The 22,101-nt window shown below is 48.3% G+C and overlaps 1 protein-coding gene and 1 long non-coding RNA gene across 4 annotated transcripts in view; one reads left to right on the top strand and one right to left on the bottom strand.

Annotated features, from left to right (window-relative positions):
• Syt6 (synaptotagmin 6) overlaps nucleotides 1–6,667 on the top strand; it is a 61,863-nt gene extending 55,196 nt beyond the window's left edge. For 2 of the 3 annotated variants that reach the window (XM_048442246.3, XM_085677897.2), the window contains exon 7: nucleotides 3,928–6,667. In XM_048442246.3, the coding sequence (XP_048298203.1) occupies nucleotides 3,928–3,999 (72 nt within the window). In that variant the 3' untranslated portion in view covers nucleotides 4,000–6,667. Of the gene's footprint in view, nucleotides 1–2,326; nucleotides 2,395–3,927 lie in introns of all 3 variants that reach the window. The other variant, XR_014997656.2, reaches the window with a different exon arrangement.
• On the bottom strand, nucleotides 3,778–16,978 carry LOC146891269 (uncharacterized). Its single transcript, XR_015735350.1, has 2 exons — nucleotides 15,757–16,978; nucleotides 3,778–4,247 (listed from the first exon to the last, which is right to left on the bottom strand). It is a non-coding gene; the product is annotated as an uncharacterized LOC146891269 (long non-coding RNA).
• Between the last annotated feature and the right edge of the window lie 5,123 nt (nucleotides 16,979–22,101).

Genomic DNA, 22,101 nt, shown 5'->3' with positions numbered 1-22,101 from the left:
CACTCAGTCCCCAGAAAGAACAAAAGCTAAGGGGATTAGACATGTTGAAATCTGTTGGAGGAGGTGGCTTCCAGGGAGCCACACTAGTCAGCTTACGTCCCCAGACCCTGAGGCAATATCAAGGAGCCAGGAGTAGGCCAAGGATCCTGCCAACTCAGGTCTTTCCGTCCAGTCTTGGGGCTGCAGTGGCTTTACCACACCTGTGGCCCTTCAGTGAGCAAGACCAGACTCTTGGGGCCCCTCCTCCCTTGGTGAGCCCTGTCCTGTCATGAAGGCTCTCTTCATGGTGTGAATGAGGGTTCTACTCCCAGTCACAGGTAGGAATGACTAGACAGATTACTAGCCAAACTGAAGCCATTCTAACACCTCACCAAAGCCTGAGTGGCTTCAACCCAGGAGCAGGATGTGAAGCCTTAATCCCCGCCCCTTCCATTGTAATATTGTGGAGACATTTAAGAATAGTCATCTGGGGGCCTGGCATGGAATGTGAGCTCAGAGGCCTTTGTTGGGCTCCGACACTTCACATAAGTAATTCACTGCCCTCCTCTGGTCTTTGGCTTTCGGGTTGGTAAATGAGAAGAAACGAGACCCCTCCCCCACCTCAGCTTTTCTGATCAATGCTAACCCTCAAGAGCAGAAGGGCCCAGGAACCCGCATGTTGGACCATCACTGTGTCTCTCGTCTTGAGTCTCCAATAGAGGGCCACCATTACCAGGTCCTCCGCCTGCCTCTGACAAAGAAAGAAACCACCAGAACCGTGGCCGGAGCTAAGTGCAAAGTACCCCAGAAGGGCCAGGCCCTGACCCTGGAATCATGACGAATACTGTCTAATTAAGCCCAATAATTGATTCCCAGGGTCTTTTCTTTGAGAAACTCCAACTGTCTAGTCCAGATGACAAAGGCAAGAAAGATAGAGTAGATTGAAGCCCTTGAAAATGAATATTTGATGAGACCGTAAAGGGAAAGTAACTGTATATGGGAAACGAAAAAGAGATTAAATTGATTCATATCCTTTGGGTTTACTTTTTTTCTTGACCTGGCAGTGTGGAGAGCACCCCTCCCCCACCCCCTCTCCTCTCATTTTCTGCTTAGAGGATTGCTTCTCTCCGTGAGGAGAAGCTGAAAAGGACATTTGTCTTGGCAACTTAGGGTTTCAGCGGTGTGCGTTCGGTGTGGTTTTCACTGCCCCTCTCAATGAAAGCACCTTTTTAAAAAAACACGTCTACAGCCTTGCCTGGCTAATACCACCCAGTCACTCAGCTCCTGAGGTTCTTCTCACCCGTGTTCTCCCAGTCTCCCCGTGGTCTCCCGTCATGCCTTCTTTGGGGCCCCGTTTAGCTAGAGACTCAGATCTTGTATTTGCACAACCCATAAAGAGATCTCCCCAGTGTTTGAGACGATAAAGGGCCTACTCTCTGCGAAGCCGGCTGTGTCTGTCTCACGCCTCTCTCAGCAGAGTTCCCAATGCTGTGATCATTTCTTTTTCATTAATGAGAGCAGAGAGCACCATGTGGGCTTGACTGTTTGGGGTTTAAAATTAAGGTTGAGGGAAACAAATTAACTGGAAAGGCATTTCTTCCCTGCCTGGATCTCTCATGAATAAAAATCCATTAAGCCACCCAGTGCCCTTCCTTCCTAGGGCTATGTGTCATTGTTACTCCCCCGCCCCGGTCCCCCCACACATACAGAGCTGGTTTGACCAGTGACCTCATCCAAGGTGCTTCATTAACCAAGGGCCATGTTCAGATGGTCTGACATAGATTTTAAGATCTCGGTTGGAACAATACCCATTTCAGTACAGCAGAGGACCAGAGTAGGACACAGCTGCCCCACAACAATAAGCTTCCTGTGTGCTGGGGACACTTTCCGTGCTATTTCAGGGCCACCTTGATAAGTCTGCTGGAATCACTCGCCTCTGCATTGCCCACGAAGCCCATCTCTTCTCTTTGTTTATCTTCATAGGGAGTATCAGGGGCTAGGAGGGGAGCCAGTGTTCCCTCATTTGTTCCGAATTAACAGTCATGCTCTGAGTGACTACCCTCTGGGCTGTCGTAGAAAGGAAAAAGGCCCTTCACCTCGTCATTTCCTGTTTTCTGCCAACCTGGCCTGTGGCTCAGGCTGTTTAAGTGGCATGCTTACCCAGGGGAGAAGCCATAATAGCTGTGTCCACTGCACTCACTTGAGGTGGGAAGGGAGACGTTTGAAGCTTTGCTGAAAGGAAGTACAAGGAGCCATCTCATGTCACCTTCTGGTTAAGGAACACTGGAGTCAGAAGTCACAGGGGGCCCAAGAACCAGGCATTTATGTATTTACAATATCTCACCAGGGAACCCCTCGGTTGTGATTTCACTCACGTGGATGCTGCAAGCGGAGAGACAGCCGCTGGAGTTAGGAGTAAGTACCTGGTGCGGACCTGAAGAGGTTAGGCTTCTGGTTACACTGTGGGTCTCTTCCCTCCCCTAGTGGGTGGCCACACGTCAGCACAGTGGCAGGATGGACAAGAAAGGACGATGTGCCGGGAGTGAGGAGACCCGACTGGGTCCTGGCTATGCCCCTAACTGTCTGGATCTTGACTTCTCTGTGTCTCTGCTTGCTTGCTTGTCAGAAGAAGAGGGTTCTACTTGGTGATGCCCCAAGTTCACCCGTGGTTCTGACACATGGAGATAGCTCAGGTTGGGGCATGCCGTGGTTGTCATCACACTTACAGCCCTTTGCTGGTTGTAGAGGCCTTCAGTGTGACTGCCCAGGGAGAACTAAGGAGACAGTCACCCAGAGAAGAACCATGGGCTCTCCTTGGCCCGGTAGGCATCCCATTTACTGTGGAGGTGGTACTGCAAGTCAAATGGTCTACTTCTCAGCTAGCTCAGCTCTGCCTGGAAATTGTTGAGAAAGGGGAACTTTGTCCTGGATTCCCCCGCAACATCCAAACACATCTCCCTCAGCTCCATCTCTCCCCGGAAAGAGATTCCCTATATCTCACGAGAAGCAGAAAGGCGCTTCATTTGTGGTTCAGAACACCATCTAGAATCCTCCCTCCCTCCCTCCCTCCCTCCCTTGCCCCACTCCTCCTGCAGCCTGCTCTGTGGGCACTGAGAAAATACTGGTTCGCCCAGTTGCAGAAGGGTGAGAGAGCCTTGGACACTAACTCACTTTGAAGTTAAAGCCCTGATGGATAGGTCAGGACTACTCCCAGGGTCAGATCTCTGCCCAGAAAACATTGCATGGCTATGCCTGGCTTTTTCATCCGAAGAAGGGTTGAATGGCTCCAGGCACAGGGCCATCCATCCTCCCGCCAGCTCTTTCAGTCCATTCCGCCTCATTACGTCATCTGCTTCAATGGGGCTCTGAGGGGCGCTGAGAGATGCCTAGAGGGAATGGGCGGGGCTCTGTCTCCTCACCTCCTGCCCCTTCACAAGCTGGCGCAAGTGCTCATAGGATGCCTTAAGACTGAAGAAGAGAGCCCCAACCAAAGCAGCAGCAGGGTTGCTTTTTCCTGTGTTAACAGCTCCCAGACAAATTGCTAATAATTCATGATCGCAGGTTCTTGGCAGTAAGGGCACACACTGCCTCTCTTTGCTGCTAACATAATCTGATTTTTAGTGTGTGAAAAATGGCTGAAGCACTCAGAAATGGTTCAGTCATGGCACCTCGTTAAAACACGCACACGCGCGCGCACGCACACACACACACACACACACACACTCCATATTGTAAAGGAAGCTGAAATTATGTCTGTGGAAGATCTTTTCTAAGAACCAAGTATTCCAAACAGGAAGCTCTGAGCTTGTATCTTTGTTTTTGCATGGCTGACAGCAATGGTCTAGAAAGCTTCCTGAGGCCGGGAGAGGTGGACGCAATGCATGAGCCAGTGACTCTGAGATGTCAGTGGCCCCAGCCATCAATAACCAGGCATTTTTCTCCCCACAGTGGCAGGGCCGAGCTGCCAGCTTCGACAGTGAGAGCTCATGCCCATCTCCGAAACCACCTCCGACACCATGAGCCGCGCAGCCGAGCCACGCAAACGGGACTCAGCAATGTTCTTTCCGCACTTGTTTCAGCCGTCTAGACGCAGTGTCTGTGCAGTCACGGTGGCGGCAGCTGCAGCCGTCACTGCCTGCCAGCCCATGGTCTTCACTGCTCCTGGGCAGGGCAAGGCCGAGACCCTTGTCGTCTGTGATCAGACCTGTCTTAGTCTTTTCTGTCTCCCAAGGTGATGTTTTCGTGGTTTTTCGCTTTGTTTGGGTCTGCTGTCAAGAAAGGAAGAAAGACGCAATGATGAGAGATACAGAACAAAAAGGGAAGAGCCCAGAAGTTAAGCTCTGGGAAATACAATGTGAAATAAGCAGTCTTTTGGGGGAAAGGCAGACTGAATCTGAAATTTTGTGCCTCCACCAAGTGCTCACCCCCGGAGAGCGCAGCAGTGAGGTGGAGCTGTGGCCATGTTTTCAGTGCCCTGCAAGAATGGGACCTGTCAATCTAGGAGCCGGCCTCTCTTCACCGCTGTGGCACAAGCCAAGGCGTGGTCCTCTTGTCCCATGTTGAAATCATGAGACCTTGGCCATGTTTGTGACTCTGTCGGGGATCCCTGCGCCCCTTTGTTGGCTTTCCCCAACTGGGAACGTTTTGATCCCTCGTGGAAACTTCAATCCCGCGAAAACTAAACACGCCGTATGTTTTCCCACACACTGCAGTTAATAATCACATTTGTTTGAAAACAAGATCTTAGTTTTCAAAAATAACCTTCATTGAAAAAAAAAAAAAAGGAGGCGCATATGTTCCGGAGTGATTTTTCTGTGTTATACATAGCTTTATAATTCCACAAAGTACCTAGCAGCTGTTTAAGCTGTCTAAGCAGAGCAAAGAAAAATCTAGATAACATGTTCTTTTCTGAATGGGGCATTTTGAAATCCAATCCACAATTTTGCGTCTGCCTGTGTATGAAGAGCCTCCTCTTAACTGAAATCCAGTCTGCCGGAGACGACTTCAGCCCCACAGACTCTGGGTCAGTAACGTACCTTAAACTTTAGTTCTAGAAACTATTAAGTATTCTGTGGTGTTTGTTTCTGTCTCAGTGAGAGGATCTTTGCTTGTTTGTTTTTCTATTAGCTCTCTTCCGTAGGACAAGTTCAGTTTAGAAAACAAAACAAACAAACAAACAAACAAGAATGACTGTATTTATAATAGCACATTCCTATTGTGGCCTTCCCACCGCGCCCTGTAAGTGGGGTGAGCGGCCCAGTCTAAAGTAAGCACACGAGGTTAGTTCCCACTCCCACTTGGGGCTCCACAGGGCCGATTGTCGGCAATGCAGGACTTGCAGGAAGCAAGCAAGCTTGGGAAAAGCCCTTCTTTCAGCAACAGAACACAGATGCTATCCTCACACCTCGTATCTTACTCTGCATAGACCCCATGCTATAGGACTAGTGGTTTTAATAAAGTAGCCCCCACTTGAAGTCAAACCACCAAGTTTCTCTGCTGCTCTAACTTTATGTAGTGCCTGCCAGCCAGAAGAAGGGTCAGGATGAGCCAACATGATGGTGTGACAAAGAAGCCATCTACTTTCTAGTCAATGTAGAGGAATCTAGGCTCTGCTGAGAATGAACCTCGGGCTAGAGACTGGTGTGTAAAGATTGTCTCCCCAGTTGATTATCTTACAACTGATAAGTCTGTCTAGTCAGGCAGTCCCCTATTTGGAAGTACTCTTGAGAGGGAGAAAACCCACAAAGTCATGACAAGAGTCCCAGCAAACAGCCAGCTTCATTGTGTTTCTTGACACTAAATGGACCGCACTAAGGCAACTATTGTGGCCATACATCAGTGCAACTAGGAAGGGGACAGGGCTTTCTGGGTCAGAAGGAGCATAGAGGTTAGTGTGAGCATTCCATCCTCCCAGAAGTGGGTTCCAAATGCATGCCCAGCTGCCACCCCTAAACCCTCAAGCTGGTGGGACGCTCCATCCTAAACTTTTAGAAAAGAGGGCATGGTCTCTGCGGATTATGGAATAACACTGGCTGTCCGAGAGACAGCCACTCTTCTATGTCACAGCTACTTTTTCCACTAAATGAACGCCCCAACACTTTCAGGAAGCCGTGCCCTGGTTATGGCCAGCCCTCTTACCACCCCAGTCAGCCGCTTCAGTTCCATCAGCCACGGTATACAGTAGGCATAGAAGCCCATTCCAGGAAGGCTTTTAGCTCCTGGGTCCCCTCACAAGGCCCCACCAAAGGTGGCCAGATCAGTCCTCCTCTTCCTGAAGCATGATTGATACAAACGGGGCTTCTCCTTTCAACGGCCTAGGATTCCTCCCTCGCAGATGAGAATTCCTAGAAAGCTGATACAGAAGAAACTGAAATTCAACGTTGACTGGCTTGGTGGCTTCCCCCAGCACAGGAAACCCTTTGGGGGTGGTGATGAGCTTTGCTGAAGTTGTGATAACTGGGGCCATTTGCACATAGAGGTTTGCAAAGGACGCCAGATTCTCCTCCATTAGTCCGCAGTGTTTCTTGGCTGAGAGATGCTCCCCCTCCCCCTTTGCACTTACCCAGGATGTTAATTAATTGTATCATCATTTTAAAAAAAATTATGTTGTTAATTACTGCTTTGTGTCTTCCCACCCCTGTCACAGCCTGGAGTTTTTATTCAATTAAATCTCTGTCTCTTGCCCGTTTCTCTTGTCTTTTTATGTTGCCGGGATTCAGCAGGCAGCACCCACACAGGGCACAGCATAACTCCTGCTTTTCTCTTCATTCGCCTACGTAGATAGCCACTTCTCTGGTCAGAGACGGGCAGAAGGGCCATTGGGTTTTCACTCTGAACGAAGGACACCAGGGCACCACAACAGGCTGGGTCCTGCCTGCCTTCTGCCAGGCTGAAGCTCAGAGCATTTGGGATATAGGACCTGGCTGTCCCACAGCCACGCAGCACCACAGGCAGCCCCTACAGAGGCTGAAACCTCTGTGAGGAAATGGATCATGCTCCTAGCTGGAAAACACACTGCTTTTGTATTTTGTATTTCCAGGAGAGAAGTGCCGCTAACTCTCATAAAAGCACAACTTAGCAAAGCCTCAGGAAAAAAAAAAAAAAAACTATTAAAAAAAATAGTATCGTAGACTTGAGATTTTTAAAAGAACACTCCAGCTTTAGAGAATAGCTTCTCTGCTCACCCCAAGCTCCTAATTAATTTTGAAGGTGGCCTGTAGAGAAGTGAGTGGAAGGTGCATCCGTTCCTGCACAACTGCATCTGGATGGCTGCTGCTCTCCAGGGAACCGAACCGCTGAGAGAAGGGCTCTGATGCCCAAGCAGGCGCCGTGCCTTCTGCTACCTTCCTAGCAGGTCAAGCAAGCAGAAGCCAGTGAGGCACCGCTTCAGACTAGAGCTTTAAAAACTAACAGGGTTAGTCAGGTGGTGGTGGCGCATGCCTTTAATCCCATCTCTTGGGAGTCGGAGATAGGTGGATCTCTGTGAATTTGAGGTCAGCCTGGTCTACAAGAGCTAGTTCTAGGACAGGCACCAAAGCTATACAGAGAAACCCTGTCTCAAAAAAAACAAAACAAAACAAAACAAAACAAAGCAAGCCTAACAGGGTCCGTATTCGTCAGTATAGGTTGGGTTGCGCTGCACTAACGACCTTCAGCTCAAGCAGTAAAGGCTTACCTCTCACTCTTTCTACATGTACATCACGTCGACAAGGGGAGCCCTGCTCGATATATTTATCCAGAGGCACAAGACGACAAAGCAGCCAACCTCTCAAACATCACTAGTTACCATGCCCAAGGGAAAAGAACACTGGTATCATATTGGCCTATGTGCACTGGTGAAGTGACTCACATCACATTCCTTCACAACCCACTGCTAGAATTACCCATATGACCTCGTAGAACACTCAAGGTTCAAGAGTTCAGGGGAAAAAGACAAGAAAATGTTTACTTGAATAGCCCTAGGGAAGACCGCAGCGAATGTAACCAGCCTGTGGAGCATGGCAGCTACCAAATGGTTGATTCAGAAAAGGAAGGAGACCGAGTACAAAGAGTAGATGGAAAAAATGGGGTGCCTGTGTGGTATGTGGTCTCAGAGGGGGCAAGCGCAGTGCTGACAGCTGAGCTGAGCTGGTAGCGAGGCAGGAAGAAAGCCATTCCTCGTGTATCTTCTACACCTGAGCTCCAAGTGATCCGGATTTGTTTACTACAGCCAGGAACGGCAGAACAATAACAGAGTCCAGTTTGGGGCGAACTATTGGAGATGCTGGAGCAGAGTCTAGCAGACAGCTGCAGTTCCAGGTGCCGCCTGGCAGAGAGGTCAGGCCTGAGATGGTAATTACCGAAAACTTGCATGCCCAGAATAAGAGGCAAGGACAGGAAGCTGACTCTGCTGAGTGGGTACCGGTAGGCAGGGAGGGCCTTCAGAAACCATCAGCCTTCAGTGATCAAGGGAGAAGAGAGCAACATGAACAATGATGGGAGGTGGCCACGAAGGAGCCATCAATGACAACGCTGATGAACAAGAACAGATCAGTCAAGGGCTCCAGAAGATGGGTCTTCAGAACGGGCTCATCCGAGTTGCTTACACATAACCCTGTTCACAAAAGCCCATTTCAATCATGTTTGCAACTCTTTTTCTTCCCCTTCTCCCCTCTGCTCTGCCCCTGCCTTTTAAAAACTGTGGTAAAATATACATCACACAAAGCCAGGCTGTTTAGATCGTTTTTCGGTGCAGAACTCGGTGGTCTGCAGCTGTCGTCACTACCATCTATCCAAAGAGCTTGTTTCAACTTCCAAAACCAAAACTTAGTGCCCTCACTCGCCACCTCCAGAGCCTAGCAACCGCAACTCTGCTTTGTGTCTTTATAAACCTGACAAGTCTAGGTCCCTCACAGGAGTGGAACATTCGAGTTTACCATTTTATGGCTGGCTTATTTCACTTAGCAAATCTTCAAGGTTTTTTACGTTGCAGTATATGTTAGAATGTTCTTCATTTTTAAGGCTAATATTTCATTCTGTGTAGACATGACATTTTGCTAATGCATTCATCTGTCAGTGGGAACTTGGTTACTTCTGCCTCTAGGCTATTGTGAATAATGCTTCTCTCAAAACTGGAGCACAAAAGTCCTTCAATTCCTACTTCCAACTCTTATTTATACATACCTCTAAAAGTAGAATTAATTGCAGAATTATAAAATTTATGTCTTTGTTTTTTTTTTTTTTTAACCACCGTCCTTATTTCCATAGCAACAGTACCATTTACTATTTTCATCCAGGGTACATAAGATGTCTGATTTTTCCGCATTTTGGCCACAGTGGTTTTGTTGTTGTTATTGTTTACACTGGCCATACCGTTAGGTGTAAAGTGGTATCTAATTATAGTAATTAATTAATTAATTAATTGAGACAGGGTTTTATGTAACCCAACTAGGTCTTCAAAGATGCTCTCACAGTCCTCTGACTCCACTGTGAATGCTAAATTTCTAGGCTTTCACCACAGTTCCTTGTTTCCTATGCTGCGGGTAATCAAACTGAGGGCTTTGTGTGTGCTAGGCTAATACTCTACCGACTGAGTCCCAGCCCCAACCTTATTACGGTTTTCATTTGCATTTCCTAGTAATTAGTGTGCTGAACATCAATGTGCTAATTGGCCATTTAGCATCTTTGGAAAAATATCTATTCAAATTCTTTGCCCCTTTTGAATTGGCTTGTTTGCTGTTGAGCTGTGGGGGTTCTCTACGTATTCTGGACACTAATCTGTCAGGTATGTGATTTACAAAACAATTTCCCATTGGTGTTGCTTTGTGTGGGTGGTGCTTGCACCTGCAGGCACCTGGAGGTCAGAAGAGGGCACCAGATCCCTCAGAGCTGAGTCACAGGCATGTCAGGTGGGACGCCTGACTCATTTTGTTGGTCCTGGGATTCAAACTCCCACCGTGGTGATGACTTTGCAGCAGGTGCTGCTACCTGCTTAACCACCTCGGAAGGCCCTGCTCTGTAATGCTATTGACCATGTCCTTTAACACCCAAAAGTTATTAACTTCGATGACGTTTTGATGACTGTGTCTTCTGTTGCTTGTGCCTTTGATATCTAAGAAATCATTGCCAAACCTAATGTTTTCCTTTAAGCATTTTTTACATGACCCATTTTGGGTTACGCTTTATGTGTGTTGTGAGGTAGGAATCCACTCCGTGTGAATACCCGCTTTACCTAGCAGCACTTGTTGAAAAGATGGACCCTCGTACATTGAATTGTTTAGACTGAAAATCATCTGACCACACAGGCAGCCGCTTACCTCAGAGCCCTCTAATCTAGTTCATTGTCCCACATGTTCATCCTTATGTCAATTCCATGCTATTTTTATTAGCATAGCTTTGTACTAACTTTTGAAATCAGAAAGCATCATTCCTCCAACTTCATTCTTTTCCCAACCTGTAAATACCATAGCTGTATGGTAGAGCACTTGTCTAGCATACGTGAGGCTCTGGATTTGATCCTTGGTACCACAAGTACATAAATATTATTTGGATGAGTCTTTCCATTTCTTTAAGAAAGCATCACTTATATTCTGATAGGGATTGTCATGCATCTGTGGATTGCTTTGAGTAATGCTAATAGGGATCTCACTCTGGAGGACACTATAATGACTCCCTCAGGATACCATACACCCACATTCTGTTCACACAGTCACCTCAGCTCACTGGGGGATCCTGCAGGCTGTGACCCTTAGTTCAGGACCAAGCTCGGGTCTAGAGGTCGAGTTCAGTCCTCCAGACCCTGAACTCACCGGCCTCCTTACCGTTTCCTTTGGAAATCATTTCCCACGACTGCCAACAAAACTCAACCCTACAGCCTAGCTTCTCTTTCCTGCCTTACCCCAGGCCCCCAGTGTTCAACCGCTTCAGCTGCCTTAATTCCTATCACTGGAGGCCAACCTCTTCTGCGCGCGTGCAGGTGTTTGCTCATTCAGTTACTCAGTAAACCTGCTGATCACCTCCTGAGCGTCAGGCATCTTGTGAAGGCTGAGGATATGCCAAAGAACTGACTTTACGCCAGACTACATTTAAAGGGTTCCTCAGGCATTGTCTCATCCAAGTCTCTCTTCAATCCTATAAAATTAAAGAGCCTCTCCGAGGTCACATAACTGAATCCAAATGATTAAAACTCAGAGTCACAGGCTCAACCTTGATGTTTGGCTGCCTTCTAATGAAGCACAGCTCTCAAGAACCTCACAGTCCCAAGGAGGAGACAGCCACATCCACAGAGGTTCATTTCTCTGTAACATGGCAAGGACAGTGCCAGGGATACAGCAGGGATGTGTGGTCTCCCAGAGAAGGGTTGCCTAATCCAGACATCTATACATCTGTTCTTCATTGGGAATCTCTAAAACTAACTGAAACCTCAGTCTCATCTTTTCCATGGCAGGGCCTGGCAATGGCCTTTTGGTCCCCAACATCAGTTATTTCCTTCAGGAGCTACTAAAATGTCATGGGATCTGCTCAACGCCCTCGTCGATTACCCCATAGACATGCTCTATGATGGTTGATGCTAGGAAGGCAAAGCCCTGTTGTACCCTGGCAGCTGTACTGGAAAGTAGCATAGAGCTCAATAAGGGCAGGCATGCTCACTCCAGTATCATGTGTAGCTCCAAACAAGACCTGTGCCATTATACTCAAAAAATAGACAGCTGGATGCTAAGCCATAACAGGTCAGGAAAGACAGGGTTTGGGGGATTTCGGGGAGTCCTTTAAGCTGAGGCACTTCCACAGATCCACTCAGTCCCCAGCCATCATGTGTCTCCTTCCCTGCAGTACCAGAATGTGACTCTCTTGCTGTAGGGCTCTCCGCTGAAGACAAACCAGCTCAGAACACAGTGCTGCTGAGAGGCACTGAGAGGGTGCCTGACGCTGTGTCCTGAAGTGGCTCTCCTCTGTGGATGGGGAGGTTTGGTGACATATCAGGGACTATCCAGACACACAAAGAGCGTCCACGTAGGCAGGTGCCTCAGGCTTTCTGGAGACATGTAACATTTCTCCTCTCTGCGGCTTCTTCCTGAAAACTGCCAGAGCCAGTTATGTGGGGACCCTTCAGGCTGGGACAGTGAACAGGAAACTTGTGGCTAGAAATTCTAAGAATTTCTGGAAATTTGACTCCCTAGGGTGGCAGGAGACTTGCTAATCACCGGAAAAAGGGGCAGAATCATTTTGTGCCCTGGCCTTACAGCTCTCCGGAGGAATTACTGACAGTGACACCCAGGAGTTAAAGTAGATTGTGAAATCAAAAAGCCACACAAGCTTCAGATACTGTCTTTCTTAAATTACCAATAAGGTTCGCTTTCCCATAATTCAGACATGCCCAGCTCCCTGTGCAGAGACGTTCTCATGTTCACAGATGCCCTTGTGCCCTCTGCTCACTCGCCTGCCCTCCTACCGAGGAAACAAGGGTACAATTGAATTCTCTAGCTTATTGAATCCCAATGGCCACCTGCCATGCGATGTTGTTTCCTGCCAGATCTCCCTGGTGGGAATGGATTTATCTCTTTGATTCCAATGTGTTTGGTAAACTCAGGATCCAAGAAGATCTGGGCCAATTCCTGACTTCTTGAATTTCTTTCATCTTATTCCCTCCAAAATGTGGTGTGTGTGTGTGTGTGTGTGTGTGTGTGTGTGTGTGTGTGTGTGGTGTTGTTGTTGTTGGGTATTGGAGTCCCAGCTTTATGCATGCTATGCAAGCCTTAAACCACTGAGCTGTATTCCCAGACTCTCCTGTTGGATAACTGCCTTCTTAATGCTATTAAAAGCCGAGTCCTGCAGGTAATTATTAGATCCATAGGAGTTGTGCCCTCATGAGCAGATCACTGCTGTTGCCATGGGTATGGGTTGGTTTTCTTGGAAATGAATTCCTAATAAAAAATGAGCCTGCTAGATTTTCTGCTCCATAAGGGTCCCCACGTCCTTCCATCACAATATGACCCAGCACAAGGCCCTTAAGCAAATGCCTCCACTGTATTCTTATGCTCCCTGGCTTCCAGAACCATAAACCAAATACATTTCTTTCCTTTGCGAGTTCTCTACTCTGTGACATTCGGTTATAGCATCAGCAAATGTACTAAGAAGACATGAGTCTTCCCTGGTGGGTCCTGTAGCCTCTCGGAGCCTCTTTTCTGCTCACTCTACAGTGTGGTTTTCTCAGCTGAGCTGCTGGGGCAGGGTGCACTGAGGTCACACTGCCCCTGAGGCCTGCTTGGCCTCTCAGGACTTGGAAGGCTTCCCTCCACTCACCTTTCATAACTGGATAACTTGAGCACAAAGGGAAGAAGGCCATGGACTTCTCTGAAGCAGAGAAAGGGCGGGAGGGGCAGGACGAGGGATGCTTGCGAGGAATAAATCAAGTGGCTGCGTAATTAATTTAGAATAACTTAAGCGCCGAGCATTAAAGAGAAACAAAAAGTGGTGACATTTAATGAATTGTCAGTCGATATCTCACTCATTCCAGCTGTCTTTTAAAATGTCAGCTATCTCACAAGTCCTTTTCCCTGCAGCTGCCAGGTGTGTGTGTGTGCGTGCGTGCGCGCGTGTGCGTGCACGCACAACCGCCAGGTCTAGATTCTGCACAGTGGGTTAGCTGAGACACAGTTTCAGAGGCAAGGGGTCCTCTCAGCTGCAGGGGAAAGGGACAATGCCTGGCACACCTAGAGAGCCTGTCACAAACACACACACAACTGATTCAGTCTCCGAGCCCTTCATCCACTTTCCTGCCATCGACTATAAGTGTACAAGGTGTTTTTATACACTCATCAGGAAAGACGAGGTGGGGCTGGAGAGTTAACTTTGTGACTAAGAACACTTACAAGCGTGAGGACCTGAGTTCAGACCCCAGAACCAATATAATAAGCCAAGGGTGGTCTCACCGGAGCCTGAAACCCCAGTGTTAATGGGAGAGTGGAGACAGGAAGATTGCTGGGGCTTAACTGAAAAACTCAGTTTTAGGTTTAGGGAGCGATTCTTGTCTCAAAGTAATAGAGATCAGTGGTAGAAGAAGACACCCAAGCCCTTCTCTGACCTCTGTATGCATAAGCACGGCACATCTGGTGTCAGCAAGCACGTACGTATCTGTCTCTCAGTCTCTGTCTGTCTCCACCTCTCTCTCAGTCTCTGTCTCCGTCTTTCTCTCTCTGCCTCTCTCTCTTTTTCAAACTTCCTTAAATTTCTCCAAACAGAGCTTTGCATTTTCCAGAGAAAACCTTAGCTGAACTCCAGTGGGAGAAAGCCAGGCGGTGCTTACTCCAGAGAACTCTGGGCTTAGGAATTCCCTCCGGAAGCTGACTGGCCCTTGGTTTGGTCCCTATAAATACCAGGTTCTGCTTCAGAGACCATGCAGGTATCACACCAGCTGGATTTTCACTTTAGGGGAAAATGTGAAGACACGTGGTACCAAACTCTTCTCATCAGACGAGTTCTCTTCTCTTTCAGCCTCTGTCCCTGAAAGTGTGCTCCTCGCTTTGGGCCCCAGTTGAGAGCCAGCCTCTCTGACCTCACAGGCTGCTGTAGGTGAGTCGGGGAGGGACAGCTGAGATCCAACAGAAAGCTGCCTGGTGTTTGGACAACCTGCAAGTTGGAGTGGCCTGGGCAGATGTAGGAGCTCCAGCAACCCTGGCTCGTGCACCAGAGCGCAGCTTCTCTGGCTGGAACGAAGGGCTATGACATTCCAAGCCACTTAATAGCTCGGCCTTGGCCAAGCACAGCTGCTGGGAGTACACGGTGACCTGTGGAGAGGCAGCCACACCCTTCCGTGGAGTGGTTTATATCCAGGTGTGCAGGGAGCCCATGCCAGCCCTGCAAACAAAGCCAAATACGCTGGAGCCCTGCTTCCTAAGGACACTCATTAGGGAGTTTTGCCAAACCTCAGGAGTACTCACCGCTCTGCCTTCTCTCCAGCCCGAAGAACCAGTGGATTCTCACTGAAGAAAGCAGCCCCAACCTGTTCCCCTGGAGTTCACCACTAAAAGGACTCTGCTCTCCATCATGGAATCCACCTTTGCTGTCACCCCAGTTTACACACCAATGGCCCAGCCCTCAGACCCTTTCACATCGCGAACCGCCCTGTGGAGGACCTGACCCACATCCTGGTTGAGTACCCAAGTCCCCTAAAATATCCTGTGCAGCTTTGTCCCAGCACGGCCATCAGACCTCCTTTCTGCGGACTCCCGCTACATTAGCCCCTTGGTTTGACTCTTGACTCCCCTCCCTCAATCTCCGTGTGCCGTGTGTATTCCATCTTTCCTGTCCCCTTTAAGTCTTTCTCACTATCCCCCTCTGTCTCCAGGTCTCGCGAAATCCCTTCTGGATTACTCCCGCAATCTCTCCTCCTTGGAATCTCAACACTCACACTCCTTTATGCCAATCCAGGACTTGAGAACTCCAGTACCTTCCTGGGCTGAGCAGGTAGCATAGGTGTGTAAGAGGAGAGAGTGACAGGCTGTGGGAACTAGACGGTGAAGACTCTACTTAAAGACAGTTAAACTGTTTGTTTGTTTTTAAGTATCACTGAGCAAACTCATCATGTTTGTCCCCTGGATAATGACCGTGCTCCCAAGGCCTCCCTGCGCTTATCCGGTAACTCAGTCACCATAAGATGTTGGCATACACCTCTCCCTTAACTGTTTCCTGACTTTCCTTTTGCCCACAGGCATAGAAAGGAATACTTAATGTTTGCAGGGAGCTTTAAAAATTAGCAAGGCCTTTGCTACCTCTAAAACTGACATGCATTCATCTTACATTCAAAGTATGTCACAGGTCTCCATGCTTGTCTCTCCAGCCGGTAACTCTCTGTAACTGGAGCTTGTCTTCGCCAAACCAAGACTTCCAGTCCCACTCAGAGTCTGAGGTCTAACTTCAGCCTCTCTGGGAAGTCCCAGAGGGGACTGTTCCCCCCTCCACAGCTGAAGCCAGCACTGAATCCACATACCTATTTTACCACTTTCTCACCAAATCTGTCCTCTACCAGGGATCCAATCAGAGCCTTCTCATCATCCAGGTCCTTCCTGCTGCTGCCCTGCACACCTGGGTCAGGTAGGATTCTGCTAGAGGGAAGAATCTATCCCTGGAAGGGGACAGATGATCAAGCACAAGGCTTAACAGAAACTGAGGGCAACATCTGGCAGCAATGTCCTAACTTTATGTGCCCCTAACCACCGGAAAGCTTGGTAGAAATGGGACTCAGTGCTCCGGTGTCAGAGCCTAGCACTCTGGATCCCAGCTCCCGACTGCTGGTTCTGATGTAGAGTGAAATCCAGGTCCGTGTCTTCAGGTGCATTTGGTCTCAGACTTAGACACTGGATTAGAGTGTGAACGGTGGTTTCCGAAAAGACCTCTACTCAGTCCTGGCTCCCGCGGTGATGTGCTCAAATTCTCCCTGCAGGGTCGTCACAGGACGGTAGACTCAGATCTACCCCAGGCGGCATCTGTCTGGCAGCCCTTGTCCTCAGCACAAACGGAAGAAGGTTTTCACGGCAGAGATGCCCACTCTAGAATCTCTGTCCAGGGCCCTGAACGTCACAGCCTGCTCTTATCGGTGCTATACACCTCGGCCTCCATGGCAGCAGGGAGAGCCATCTCCTTCCCACAAACACATCCTTACTTCTGTCTTCCAGATTGAAAGGAAAAAACAAGGCAGACAGTTGGCCCTGACTGAGGACATGTGTTCACAACCCAGGCTGGGGACACACAGGGACATTAGGAAGCCGGACAATGCTGCTCTGGCCGGGCAGTTCTTTGGGCTTACTCTTCAGTTGCCCATCTTCTTCCACCAATCCTCACCTTCCCACAGTCAATGAGCATTGCACCGGCTCCAAGGGCAAATACTGGAGGGCTTTACGAAGCAGACACTAGACAATGAGAGACCAAAGGATTCAGAAGGTAACAGTAAAAGCGAGAGCCTGGGCAGACACTGGTTTTAACCACTGAGCCCAAGAATGGGAGTTTAGCTGAGCCTCCACTGATCAGCCCATGAGTGATGGGGAACTTAAGCCAATCACATTCTGCTTAGGGTGTGTCCCCCTGGGGCCACACAAAACAAATAAAAGATTGAAGTGCCTTGCCACTTCCTCTCTCTTTGCCCCTGTGTTCTCTGATGGACCGTTGGGACTCTGGTGTAAGTTTTCCTTCATTCTGTTTATTAAAGCTGTATCTTTTATATTAAGCTAGTCCGGTTAATTTTTAACGACCGATCGGCCTCGCCCCTTCACATGAGAACATATTTTGAGCTGCCCAAAGCAGCCACCTCTCTGGAGCTCCCAATTTCCCGCTAGAGAACTCTACGGAGATTCTGCAGGATGTTTATACACAGTACCCACCCTAACAGACTACCAATCTCGTTGGGTAGCTCCTCATGGTTGTAGCACATTAATAGTCTCAACACCAGACCCAGAGCCTCCAATTCTACTCCTGGTTCACCCTTTTCTCAGGTCAGTTACTTATCAAATTCTAACCGTTCCATCCAAAGAATGTTCTAGACTTGTCTCCAGTATCATCTGGACACCACAACATGCCTTAATCCAGGCCTCTTCCTTTGGGTCCCAAGCAGTACAGGGGTTTAAAAAGTGGTCTGCAGATCTCTGCTATCCTACTGCCCACTCTTTGGCTCCCAGCTTAGCACCCTCCGTACCTGGGAGTCGTCAACTGTTGCCTGAGGTTCGCTGTCCTGCCCTGTGTGCTAGCTTTCATCTCTTCTCTCAGGCTGCATTCTCCAAACACCCATGCATTTTCACCTCTCCAGAAGTTCACTAAAGCTCTTTCCTCATTCTAGAATGTTCTTCCCTCCCTCCTCTGCCCATGAAAACTCTTCTCATCTTTCACATTTGCTGTGGTTTGAACATGGGCTGTCCTCTCTGGTATTCATGTCCAGTGACGCCTGGTGGCCATTGTGGTACTTTGGTTAAGCGGGTCCCCTGAGAGATGCAGTAATCAGGAGGGGTTGCCTTTCTCACGGGAGTTTGTTTGTTCTCATGACTGTGAGCTCATAGAGCAAGGGAAGGTTTTTATAAAGTGGAGTCACCCGTTTTGCCCCTTCTTTGAATATCCACTTGCCCTGCTTTTCTGCCATGTCACGATGTAACAGACACCCTCCTCACCCCATAACTGCAGCTGCCCAATCTTAAGACATTCAGCCTCCAGACTCATGAATTGAATAAATTCACTATCATGATAAATTATTAAGTTTTGAATATTTGCTATAGCAACAGGAAAATGAACTAAGAGAATGTTCTTGCTCAAAACATCCCTCCAATGTCGGCCCAGAGTTCTGTACTTTTCAGATCAAAATCAATAGATCCTTTTTCTCCCTCTCCAAGCCCGATGGCTGTGTCTTCCTTCTAGAGTATGATCTAACTAGAGATGCTTAAGAGCTGAGGTCTCCAGACTGCCTTGCATAAGTGCCTGACATGGAATGGTGCTTACAGATATTTGTTCGCTAAAGAAAACTAGGAAGGAATGAGTAGATGGCGTCTCCTAGGCCGAAACCAGCAGCATCACAACAAACACAAATTGTCCTGTCCCGTGCACAGAGCACAGGATGGGGTCACTTCAATTCTCTAAGTATGCTCTGCTATGGTCTCCAGAAGTCACTTAGAGCCAGGAAGGCTACCTTCTACTGATGATACTAATCGTATCGGTTGCTGTCTGTTGAGTGATTATGATGTGCCAGGCACTGTGCCCAGCCCTTTCCAGACATTGCTATGATCATTTCTGCCATCGCCCTTGAGATCTCTCCTGAGATCTATCACATACGTGAGGGTGCGCGAGAAGTAAGAGATCTTCCCAGACCATGGAAGAAGTGAAGATTTCAACACAGAGGAGTCTGGTCCTAGCCACTCCATCCTGCCAGAAGCCTGGCTCCTTCTCTCCACACCCATCAGTCCTGAGCCAGTAGCACAGATGGCAGGGCTCATCTCTTGCCAGGGACACCAAAAATCTCACAAAAGAGGACAGTTTACTGAGCAGGTTTCCCCTGCTCTGCTCAAACCACAGGTTACCTCAGAGTCCTTAACCCTTTCCAGAAAACCCAGCTCAGGTCACTGAGGGTCACCATACCAAAAGCCCTTCTTCTGGCCCTTGCAGCCCTACCTCCCTCCGCAGGATGGTACTCGGAATATGGTATGTCTGATGAAGGATGCTTTCAATATGCTGGCCAGTCCTACCAAGAAGGCTTGAATACAAACTGGACCAGTGGAAAGGAGTAATTAGGCAGAGTTTTCCTGATGAGGTGGGCGGATCAGCAGGTGTAAGCTCAGGACCTTGGTGCTGGTGTTCATTTAATTAAGCATCGCCATTCGGTTCACACATTGGCTGCCAAGGCTTGGGGGGACAATCCCAGCCAACCTCTTTCCTCATAACCCCTGGTGGGAACAGATGAAGAGGATGAGGATGAGCTGCCTGTCCACCCCCAACCCCAAATCAACAAGACCAAAACAGAACAGCCAGAAGCCAAGCCTCTTCTCCAGGCTCAGCCTTTGATTACTAAAAAGAACAACCAAAAAAAGAACAGAGAGAACCCTGGGGAGACAGGCCCTGGACTCCCAGGCAAACAAAAGGATTGGAGGACTGGAAAGGCACGCCTGAAAATCAGTTAGGCAATAGCTTCCAGTCATTCCATTTAAATCCTAACAAGGCCCCTGCTCCGAGATAACAAAGGCCACTGTGTTTAATGAAGGGTATAAAGGGGAGAAATATGAGACAGGAGCTTTTGCAAGTTGTTAATGAGGTGGATAGGAAACCTCTAAAAATAAACCAGGGCAAGTTGAAAGGGTAATTAGGGGTGCAAAAATAAACAGAGGGTGTCAAGTTAGAAAGAAGTTCAAGGCAAAGGCTCCTCCAGAATGTCCTCAGCAGGTAGGGCAGGAGAAGGGGAAGGCCAAGAACATGGAGTCGGAACACATACCCTCTCAAACATCCTTAGACTTTGAAGAGCTATAGGAGCTCCAACTACCTAGAGCAACAAGCTGCAACCACCACGAGGTAGGCTCTGCTTTATTTATCAAAGTGTCCCCAAAGAGATCTGAGCAAATATTAGGTGATGGGAAACTTCAAATGCCGAATAATAAAATCTCGCCTGGTTCATACCTTTGAACTGCTTGCCAGCAATTGTGCTTAGGTGTGTGGGTGCACGGCTGTACAAACACACAGTTGCCTGAACCACATGTTAAACCCACACAGACAAACCCCTGCCTGCCTATTGCGATTTCCAGCCAAGGTCAGTTGCTCGTGAACAGGAGAGTGGGCGGTTGCAAACCCTTGAGGAGGATTTGAGATGTTCCTGTGCGCCTCCCACCTCCCACCTCCCGCCTCCCGCCTCCACAATGTCTTTCTCTCTTCCTCCATTACTGTTTAAAATCCTGCCACATTAGAAAGCTATTGGGTGGTCAAGTCCATCTGGGACATTCTTGGCATGCCCTAATCTAGAAGATATGAATCAAGAACAGACATCTCCTTTTGTTTAATTCAGCATTTCCCCAATGATTTTGGCTATGTAAAAATTTCCCACAAAATACAGTCCTTATCCACTGCCCACTTCCATTTAGTAAAATTGGGGGCATTACCCTAAGAATAGTGGGGATAGGACTGAGGAAGGACAGCTGTGGGGCACTAGTTTCTCTCTGTTTCATGAGTGGGCAGACAGGTTGGTGGGTCTCACCCAAAGAGCAATGAGACTAGAGATGGTGGTAGAGTGGGGGACGAGAACCCCCACACGCACAGGGAAATTGGGAAACTCTGGGGACAAACATCCTGCCATTCGCTCGCTCTCTTCCAACATCTCTGCAAATGTCAAGCAATGGCAGTCCTGGTGACTACAAAGTGGTACTCATTTTAAGAGAAGCATTGCTCCTCCAGATTCGGGTCCAGGGCATATAACTCTGCCTTGTGAACTCTGAGTCCTTCCTGTTGCTAAGAAACTAAGATGAACTCATCCCAGGCTTTCACAGTTACTCCTGCAGGCTGTGTGACCCAGGCAAAGTGGTGTCACCCTTTCCATCACTTTGCTCATTTGTAAAAGGAGAGCGACCGACAGCAGGAGCTTCCTCATGGAGCTTGGACGGCTCAACAGAATAATAAAGGCAAGTATTTACTTTCTTGTATGTGCTACGAAGTACAAGGCACTTGTAATGACCAGAATAAGAATGTGTTTTATCTACACTTTTTTTGTGTGATTTCATACACTCTCAGGGTCTTAGGTACATGGAGATATGAATGGATCTGGAAAATATATGTTTGTCTAGATCTTGCTCTTGAACTTGCAGTTTATGCTTATTATACTTATGCTTGAGTTAAGAAAGCAGAAGACAATGGACTTGAGGGGCCTCAGAAGATCTGGGAAGCAGAGAAACCAGCTAGGCATAAGGTTCTCTTCCTCTCCGGAGTCATCAGCTCCAAAGACCTGCTTTGTTCTCACCCGGTACCCCACCCGCTTCCTCAGCTCTCTCACTGACTTAGCAGGGTTTGGAGCCCAGCTCCAGAGGCCCCTCCGGACTCCACGTTTCTTTGCTCAGACCTTGAGGATATTCGATGAGCCTGTTTGTTCATAGGCCCAGCTCCCCAGCATAAGCTATCCATCCCAAATCCCGTACTGTCGCATTACAGCGGGAGATGTCTAAGTGACACACAGAGCTGTCCCTTCCAACATCACTGGGCTGGACAAATAATCAGAGTCTGCAGTGTTGTTCTTCTGCTCACCTGCCTGACACATGGGACCTTTTCTCTGTCCCAGTATTTTCAGGGAGACGCTGTATTTTCAAGCCACGCCCCCACAGGAGATCTTGAGAGTTTAGTCTGCTCTTTGTTCAGAGGCAGTAAGTGTCAAGAAGTCATCATGATATTCAAATTAAGTCCGTTTCTCTTTTGTTCTGTGAGAGTCTGAAACTTCTTGTCTTCAATTTGTAAAGTAAATGGTGAATTTAACCTTGGCCACACCCCCAACAACCAACACAGCTGCAAAAGCAGGGAGGCAGAATTCAAAATAGTTAGATGCATAGGGATAGGAAGAGCTCTTCAGGAACAGACAATAGCATAGCGTTTTTATTCAAGTGTACATTAAATACTACCGCAACAAAGCGCCTTGGCTGGCTCCAC

Source organism: Myodes glareolus, chromosome 17, assembly GCF_982192425.1.
Source record: "Myodes glareolus chromosome 17, mMyoGla1.1, whole genome shotgun sequence".
NCBI classification, from domain to species: domain Eukaryota; kingdom Metazoa; phylum Chordata; class Mammalia; order Rodentia; family Cricetidae; genus Myodes; species Myodes glareolus.
Note: the sequence above shows the minus strand (reverse complement) of the source record. Positions and strands in the feature narration are given on the sequence as shown.